We start from the raw sequence: 9,058 nt of genomic DNA, 5'->3' as shown, positions 1-9,058 counted from the left end.
TATTTGAGGAAGATACATGATGCGACAAATGAAGTACTGACGTAAGAAAATTAAATATGTTTTCAGTTTTGTATGTTGAGAAATTTTGTTGTGTGTCTTTGATTTAAACCGCCTTCCAATCATTAATCGCCCTTTTTACATCTCAATCCTCTTTTATTCATTGGTGATAATCGTTACATCATTGTTAAAGAGGGGGAGTATAACCCTAGGAGCTTCATGCAATCCCCCGCTACAAATAGAACTTGTAACCATTTTTGAAAATTCATAAGCTGCACAGTTGACCTCCCTAGGACAATGCTCAAAATATGAGGAAAATGACATGATAGATGATAGTAGTCATCTAAGATTGTTGCCGCCACACCAGCCGAATGTCCAACATCTTTCATTGTTGTTATGACTTTTAAACAATTTGCCACCATGTTGCACCCTGCTTACAACTCTAAAGAGACACCACATCCGTCTCTTCGTGGCATTTGCAACAACGATTTTGACTATGAGAAAATACTTCGTATTGATTCTCCAAAAGTTCCTGGGATAATGGACTTTGTCTAAAGTCATCTATCTTATCTTAGGCGTAGGGTTGGGTGTACAGTTTTATCATCCAAGTTTGGTTCATGTAGGAGTGTATAAATAGTTTTTTACACCCATTTCAATTATATGTGCAACTTGCGTGAGCAAAATGAAAATGTTTTCGGTATATGTCCACATTTCAAGGCTTATATTGTGGAAAACACTATTTCACAAGCACTACAAAATTGTTTTAGCTTTGAACACCGATTCAAATAAAAGTCTCTAAGAAATATAAGCTGGTTCTTTAGTTGGCAACCATTGTTAAACTCCACGGCAAAATTCAATTTCTTTCGAGAATCATGGGGAGGTAAAGTATTTCACTGCTATAGTGCTAAGTCTTTTTTTTGCGGGTAGCTATAGTGCTAAGTCAACCGATCATTTTTCCCTTTTGAGAAAATTCAATTTCTGTGGAAACTTAGGCCCACTTCATTGTTGAGCAATGTTCATAGGCATCATTACAAGATCATGTGGCACCCCCAACCAAATGTGGCAGCCAACATCTAATGTTAAAGCATGCTTAGCAAAATAATGATATTTAAAATTTCTACTTCTACCCTCATGAATATTGAGAAAAGTCAACTGATCTTAGGACATGCAGCCCAGAGATCAGGCCTGTATAGATAGATCCAGTATAGATGGGAGAATATCAGGTGCTCCCATCTCTTTGGTGCTCCCATGCTAACAGTTTTCAAAATGCACATTTATAGATTTCAAAAAATTCCAAAAAACAATTGTGGATGTTCACATCACATGAGTGTACATGTACAATTCCTAAAAGTTTCAAATCAAAATTTGAAATACACTAGTTGTATGTACAATCCCCAAAAAATTCAAATCAAAATTCAAAATGTGATGTCAACATCCAAAAATGTTTTCGGAGTTTTTGAACACTTATTACATGTTTTTAAGGGGACTTTTTTGAAGGATTTTTTAGGGGAATTTTGAAACACTTCATGTGATTTTTGAAAATTTGGAGCATGACAGAGCACTGGATAAGTGGATATCTACCCCAGTACAGATATGGGCCGGCCTTTGATCCACCGCATGTGTACAATTGTACCCTTCCCTAAAAAAAAAATTGTACCCACGTTCCGCTGCCCTGCCGCCGCGTACGTTTCCGCTGACCGCCGCCGGCGCCGCCGCCACGCCATGATCCACCACCTCCGAACGCGCGTCCTTTCTCTCCTCCTCCGCTACCCACCATCCCATCTCCCCGCCTCCCACCTCGTTCCCCTCCACTGCCTCCTCTCCACCACCGCATCCATCTCCCCCAAACCTTTCTCCGCCAAGGACTTCCTCGTCGCCGACTGCGGCCTCACCCGAGCACAAGCACTCAAGGCCTCCAGAAGGCTCTCCAACCTCACCTCCCTCTCCAAGCCCGAGGCCACGGTGGCTTTTCTCTTGGGCCGCGGCGTCCCCCGCTCCGACATCGCCGCCGCCGTGGTCGCCGATCCGTCCCTCCTGTACGCCAGCGTGGGGGTGGTCCTCGCCCCCCGCTTCGCCGAGCTTACCGAACTCGGCTTCTCGCCTTCGCAGATCGTGGCCATCCTCTCGATCCGCCGCACGGGCGCTCTCCGCGGCAACCTCCTGTTCTGGTTCGGGATCTTCGACTCCTACCCCAAGCTGCTCTTTCTCGCAAAGTCAAACCGCGAGCTCCTCAGCGCCAGCCTCGAGAAGGTGATCAAGCCGAACCTGACCACCCTCCAAGAATGTGGGATAAGTGCTCGTGATATTGCAGGTTTAAGCTTGTACTCCTGTCGGCTGTTCACCGTGAAACCCAAGTTTCTGGTGGACGCCGTGGCGCGGGTCGAGGAGTTAGGTGTGCAGCGAAGCTCATGGATGTTCCGTCGTGCACTCGCTGCACTCGCCTTCATGCACAAGGACGTTCTTGCCAGGAAAATACAATTTTTACATTCGCTGGGGTTTTCACAGGATGATTTGGTGAATATCGCCAAGAAGGCGGCACTTGTCCTGGCTTTATCTGATAAAAAGATCCAGCGATCTGTGGAGTTCTTGATGAAGGAGGTCGGTCTGCAGGCTTCGTACATTGCTCGAAGGCCAGCGCTGATCATGTATAGCGTTGAGAGGCGGTTGTTGCCCCGGTACTCCCTGCTTAAGCTTCTCAGGCAGAAGGGATTACTGGACGTGGAATTGGACTATTATAGCATGGCATCGCTGGCTGAGAAGAAGTTTGTGCAGAATTTTGTGGATCCTTATAAGGATAGTGTTCCAGGCCTAGTTGATGAGTATGCCTCTGCATGTCATGGGAAAGCACCAGAAGGAAGTGCTCGGCTATAACACTGAAACTGTGGTGTGCGAGAATCCGTTCATTTTGAAATTATCCGAGGAGTTTTTTGGCCACAAGACTGAGTTTTTGATCGGTGAGATCGGTTCGGAGTCAGAGTGCACTGTGAATTGATAAAAAGTCTGTACAGTTCATGTACTGCATGAAGAAGTGTCTGGTTCCCGGTATCATGAAAGGTCCTGCCAACAGATAGATTGTTGTGCAACTTTAGTTTTTACTCATTAATTGCTCGTTCTGTGGAGACTAAGAAATCAAAGTTCATTGATTTTCAGAAGGACAGTGTCTCTGAGCTCGCTGATATGTATACGCAGCTTGTGCTGGGGAGGTTGCCTCCCGAGTCCAACTTTGTCATTTTAAGATATTGAAGACTTGTTGTATCCTTTAGTGTAGTACATGTTCAGATGGTAACACTGCAGATCCTACCCATTAGTTACTGTCCATTGTGCAAACACTCTTAGTTCTTAGTCTCAGCAATTTAACAACTAGTTATCCGATTGCTACAAAAACAATTTGTGTTTTTTTTTTGAGGAATCGATTACAGTCCATGTTCAAATTTTGGATATGTGGTACGAAGGAACTAGATTGTCTTATTGCCTTATTGCTCATGCCTGCTAGCCAGTACTTATCCCTGCCACACGGCTCAAGGTTATGCTTTAGTTGGAATCTTCTTTTACAAAATGGTCACCGGAGTATTGACAGATTAGCTGCCTCTTTTCTCTCATCTGCTCATACTGTTTTTGTTTCTGACTGAAGTTTACATCACTGGCTAGTCACTGCTGCTTCTTTGAGGCGTTGTCATTTGTTTTTAGCTAATGGATCACTCCCATTCCAACTGTTGTTTTATCTGTCCATTACACCATTAAGGCTTGACTAATGGGCTTGTAGATAGTGGCAAGTCACTACAGAGAAGGGTTTTCTTATCAAGCACTTTTAGAATAATATTGGTGTTCTAAGGAGCAACCAAAATTTCCTGCCTGTTTATGAACTAATTTGGTGGCTCTAGGTGCTCTTCGTGGGCTGGGGCTCACATGGGCACCGACTTCAGAGCCCCGATAAAAATTCTGTCGTACAAAGCTTACAGGACATGGTATATATTACAAAAATGTTTATTTGTATTAGTATACGTTTTAAAACAATAATATGTTCAGTGCCATCACAAAAATGAGATAACTCCCCTCCATGCTACTAAAGTCATCCATCTCCTGATTTTTGCTTATATTTCTTGGCTAAAATAGGCATACAAAATAGTAAGTATTTCCGAAATAGTAAAATGTAGGGTAGAAGAAATATGTTTCTGTTTTTGGAAACTTTGATGCATTACTCATTGATTTTAGGTTGTTTGTAAATATGCTGGAGCAGCTTGAGCTTGAGCAAGATGGTATGTGTACTCATTTGTTGTTAAGTAAAATGCTTGCCCTGAATAAAGTTGTATATCCAGAAGAAATGAATGTCACACAGGTCCATTTAGCAGTTGGCTGGTAACAGGATTTGGCAAGGGAAAATGAGGCAATCAGTAGTATGGTTTGCTTCAATGCTGACAGTATATTTGTATATATGCATGCCATGTTCAAAAGACCAAGACCATGGGTGTGTGGTATAGAAATTAATATGGATATTCAATATGGATTTCTTTTTATCTTTGTTTGCGAAATGTCCCTTATGTGTGTACACTGTGCACTATTAAGATCGGCCATCGGGTGGTAGGCTGGGTACAGCATTACTCGGTAGATGCCATGATGGATCATTCATTCACGTGACATCTGTTCGATTAGCATGTTGTAGGCCCAGATAAGAACAGCTACCAGTTGGAATTGGGCATCAAACATTTTCTATGATTTTAGGACTAGAAATTAAACTAAAAAACTTCTTTGGTTTTGTCGATGGAATCAACTAATTCACCCCATTTTAGAAAATATGTGGAATGACATTAACACACACTCTTCTAGTGTGGATCTGTTTTGTGGGGGCAGACATCTAATCATTCTGGCGCTGCTAGGTGCCTCTGCAGCCTAGTTCTGAGGTACTCCCTCCGGTCCCTTTTACTCTGCACATTGGATTTGTCGAAAGTCAAACTTTGCTAAGTTTGACCAAATTTATATTAGAAATTATTATCATCTACAATATCTAATAAATATAATATGAAAATATATTCCAAGATGAATCTAATGATATTGGTGTTGTTATGTGAATGTCTATAATTTTTTATATAAACTTGGTCAAAGTTGGATGAGATTGACTTCGGACAAACCTAATATGCAGAGTAAAAAGGACCGGAGGGAGTAACACCAATACAAGATGGAGCCGCTGAAGATGGAAGGTTTCATCAAGTAGAATTCCTACTGATGGGGGAATTGCTACTGCAACCTTGTTTAGGTATAATTGCTATTGAGACGAAAGCTACATGTTAGTCCGTGTTGAATAGACCATAGCCCAGTTCTTGTTAGAAATGGAGTCAGAGTCAGTTTTGTAAAAGATTCTCTATACAATGAGATAGCGACCATGAGACTGGATCAAGCAAAGAATTAGAAGATGCTCCTTCTTTCCCTGCCCTCACTCACAACATCTGCACCTAGGGCCTGCATCTGCCCTTCCACTGCTCTCAAGCACTCCCGCGTGTTGATCCTAATCTATCCTCCCTTGCAGATTACGCTCCCAAAGATCAAAGTTGTGACAGGATCGCTAGCAATATGGAGTCCAAGCCATCATTTTGATGCAACTTTGATTGAACCATGATTGCGAATGGACTAAATTACTCATACATGTGGGCGGGCTACCCAGCTGCATAAAATGATTCCGATTGAGGAGGAAGTTGCAGTAAAACGTTTCCCGGTGCCTCTCAAGCATACACAAATCATTTACATAAAACGTCGATCTCCACTCTTTGAATATACAAACGAGCTCTGTGTATCATTGTTGGAGTAACTGGAGCTAAGGGGCTTGAAACGTATGTATGTTTGTTTGTTGTGTGTTGTTGCTGTGAAGGTGCCTCGTTGCGTTGCGTTTATTTACTTATATGAACGGACCCTTCTTTTCAGTTTTAGGTCATGTGGTACTCTCTTCGAGTGAGTTATGATATGCTATCTTGTTCTTTATTGTAGAGATATGAGGCCGGGGATACTTCAGTCCTAATTTGCCAAAACATGAAAATTATGGTTTGTACCATCTCAGTAAATATTAAGAAAAAAATTGAAGTTAACTACGACATCTGCATTTTGTAGATCATATATTTGTGTGTGCGTATATAAATTTGTGAGGCTTGTGGTGTGTAAAAATAGTCTTCGTTGTGTGATCAGCGGCTGGCTAATCCATGTCTAGTTTGAAATTGAAAGTTTACATGCTTTGTTTTTCAGCAACCTCTTCTGTTCCTATTGGAGTTAGCTCTGGTGTCAGCTCTATGTATTACTCAGGTTGTTTGTTTTGCACATGTAGCATACCGTGGGTGAAATCTCGCTAGTTCAATGATTTTGTTCCATGTCTCAGTCTTGTATGAAGTTTAGGATCCCTGATGATAGCAGATTTTAGTGGAATCTCAGACATGGAAGCACAAGAATACACCCAAGGTTATATTGAGCATATGTATATGAACTCCGTAGAGTGCTCTCCTGGGATTTATTTTTGTGCCCGTTCGACTTGAGATTAATTTAACATGGACTAGATGTTGAAGATTCCCTTGCCATTAGCGATGAAGAACATAGATAGACTAACAAAGATACTCATGAAACTCCTGCTCAACTCATGTATGCCAAATCTGATTGAGAGCATCCAGCACCTAGGTGATCACAAATGTACACCACGAGCAACTCTGGGGCAGCAGTAGCGTTGATAGTAACATCTATGCAACCTTTTGGTGCTCAAGCTGGGGGTTGGATTGCATGGCACTGCTACCATTCTAGAGTGACATGGCGTCCCTTGGTACATGGTCGTGCTGGTTGACATGGCAAGTTTGCACGTGGTGCTCATCTGGATCCAGTTAATAATGTTGAATTGACGTATTCTGTCGCATAGACTCGCTGCTTGGCTATAAAATGATTTCCGGTGCCTCTCAAGCCTATATACAACACAATATCTACTCTCTGGGTATATGGACGGTCTGCATTCACCATTGCTAGATTAGGCTTCGAAAGGGCATTGCTTATATGTTGAACATTGTTGTCGTGAAAATGATCCAGTGCACTGCATTTACTAACTTGATTGGATACCTGCTTCTTCAGCAAATACAACTACTATAGTCGATTCTGATTTGCTATCTTCTCCTTTATGGAAGAATCATTTGTTCTCATGTGTCGTACTTGTGGCTCACATGCATTTGATACAATTGCACGTCGGATGCCATGTGCTAAAATTCGTAAAGATCTTGCCACGGGGGATTGGCACTCATCCTCATTTAGCTGCCGTGAGGGCCTAGTTCTGGCGTGATTGTAGACTCCGAAGCTTTAATTTGTGTCTTTGAACTAATTCACGGATTAATTATGGATCACTACATGATGTCTCTTTTACACAAAAGACTGACATTCTCTTAAGAATCTAATCGCCAACATAATAATAATTGCTAACTAAAAACAAACTTATGTTATCTCCGTCTCAAAATCTGTCTTAACCTCCTAAATAAGATCTCGAGTTATATTGCCATGCACGACTTAGAAACAAACTTATGGAAAATCAAGGTTGCGGGTGCGTCAATTTTTTTATCCAGTCTTGTAAGTAGTGGTAATTTGTGTGTTGGATATCTTTACGTGTTTCGGGTGTAGCCTCGGAGGGGTTAAAAATAATTAGAATTTAATATTTTATCGAAGAAATGCAAATTAATTGTTTGATAAGGCAACTACTTGCTTGATAATCTGAACGACAATGAGTCTTGAATTTACATATCTTTGCTCCTTTGCCACATTGGTTCCTGTTCAACAAAAGTGGCCTTCAAGAGGTGAGATGACAAGCATATAACGGAAATATGTTACACTAAAAATAGATTTCTAACAAGGGGTGAACTCTGCTGGTGAAAATGGCACCGGTTATGTTCCATGACACGATGACCACTTGTGCATCTTGTGGGAACTCATTGTGTCAGTGTTTCCATCTGAGTTATATAATTTATATGATTTGGCCGTTTGTATCTTCAACATGGATCAAGTTATACTCTTTTATGGTTGTATCATCTCGATTCGACTATAAGAATAGCTAAACCTTGTTGTTAAAAAATGTATGATTGTGTGATGCATTCGTGCTAGCTCGGTCTTGGGCCTATGCGCGATGTTCACATTTTATTTCTTTTTTCATTTTATTTCTTTTTTCATTTAATGCTCTAAACAATGTTGCTATTGTGGCATTTTTTCACATGAGCTTCGCCTCACCCTTATGCAAAAATATAAATGTTGTGCTCAACTCTCTCTCTCTCTCTCTCAACTCTCTCTCTCTCTCATGAGCATTTTCTACGCATATCTCAATTGTTAGATCGGGTGGTTCTTTATGGTGACTTAGAAATAGTTATTTCTCAGATGACTGAGAAATAAAAAAATAAAAAAATAACCATGGATATAGTTTGAGGCCACACTTCATAGAAAGCATGTTTTCTAAGTAGAATTAGTATGAATTATTTGCTATTTTTTCCTTTTTAGGGTTAACGAATCATAAAGTTCTTACAACTCATATGCAAAGAAAAAAGAAAAATAAATGGACGAAAAAAATTGTCGGGGTAACTTGTGAGTGCCACACCTCACTTGAACACACTGCTTGGGATGAGCAGCAAGGTCATATCTGACAACATTGCTCCCACATGGGACTTGCCGATGACTTTTAAAGTTCACGATCTACCTTAGACACGCCTTTATCCCTTGGCAAATCCCACGACATCTTGAACGATCCTATGTTGGTGGACATAGGGCTGCCACGATGCCTAAATAGTCGCCCACCACCACCGCCACGAACTTGGATGAAGTCGACACATGCATGAACACCTACAAGATAGGGTAGAGATTTATCTCCTCCACATCGTGGCACCACTCCAGTTGGCTCCATGTTGAGAAGACCACTACCCCTAAATGATCATGAGCTATAAAATCCACAATAGCTTGACTTGTAGCGGAGAAAAAAGGTACATCAAGGATAAGTTTGATCCAATGCACATCCGGCAGCCGCCATCCACACACATTCTCCGAACCAACTCCTCCTTGATCGCTGATAAAATCC

General features: G+C 41.4%; 1 protein-coding gene across 1 annotated transcript; it reads left to right on the top strand.

The window, feature by feature from the left end:
• The first annotated feature begins 1,600 nt into the window (after window positions 1–1,600).
• Window positions 1,601–5,428, top strand: LOC125523993 (transcription termination factor MTERF15, mitochondrial-like). Its single transcript, XM_087536688.1, has one exon. The coding sequence runs from the start codon at window positions 1,615–1,617 to the stop codon at window positions 2,866–2,868; it is 1,254 nt and encodes a 417-aa protein (XP_087392814.1). The 5' UTR covers window positions 1,601–1,614; the 3' UTR covers window positions 2,869–5,428.
• Window positions 5,429–9,058: the final 3,630 nt, after the last annotated feature.

Source organism: Triticum urartu, chromosome 7A (genome assembly GCF_056163025.1).
Source record: "Triticum urartu cultivar PI428250 chromosome 7A, HENAU_Tu73, whole genome shotgun sequence".
Taxonomy (NCBI): domain Eukaryota; kingdom Viridiplantae; phylum Streptophyta; class Magnoliopsida; order Poales; family Poaceae; genus Triticum; species Triticum urartu.
The sequence above is the reverse complement of the archived record's forward strand: the minus strand, read 5'-3'. Positions and strand labels throughout refer to the sequence as shown.

Coding starts and splice junctions, on each gene's coding strand:
- LOC125523993 (XM_087536688.1), top strand. CDS start 1,615: ATGTGTACAATTGTACCCTTCCCTAAAAAAAAAATTGTACCCACGTTC.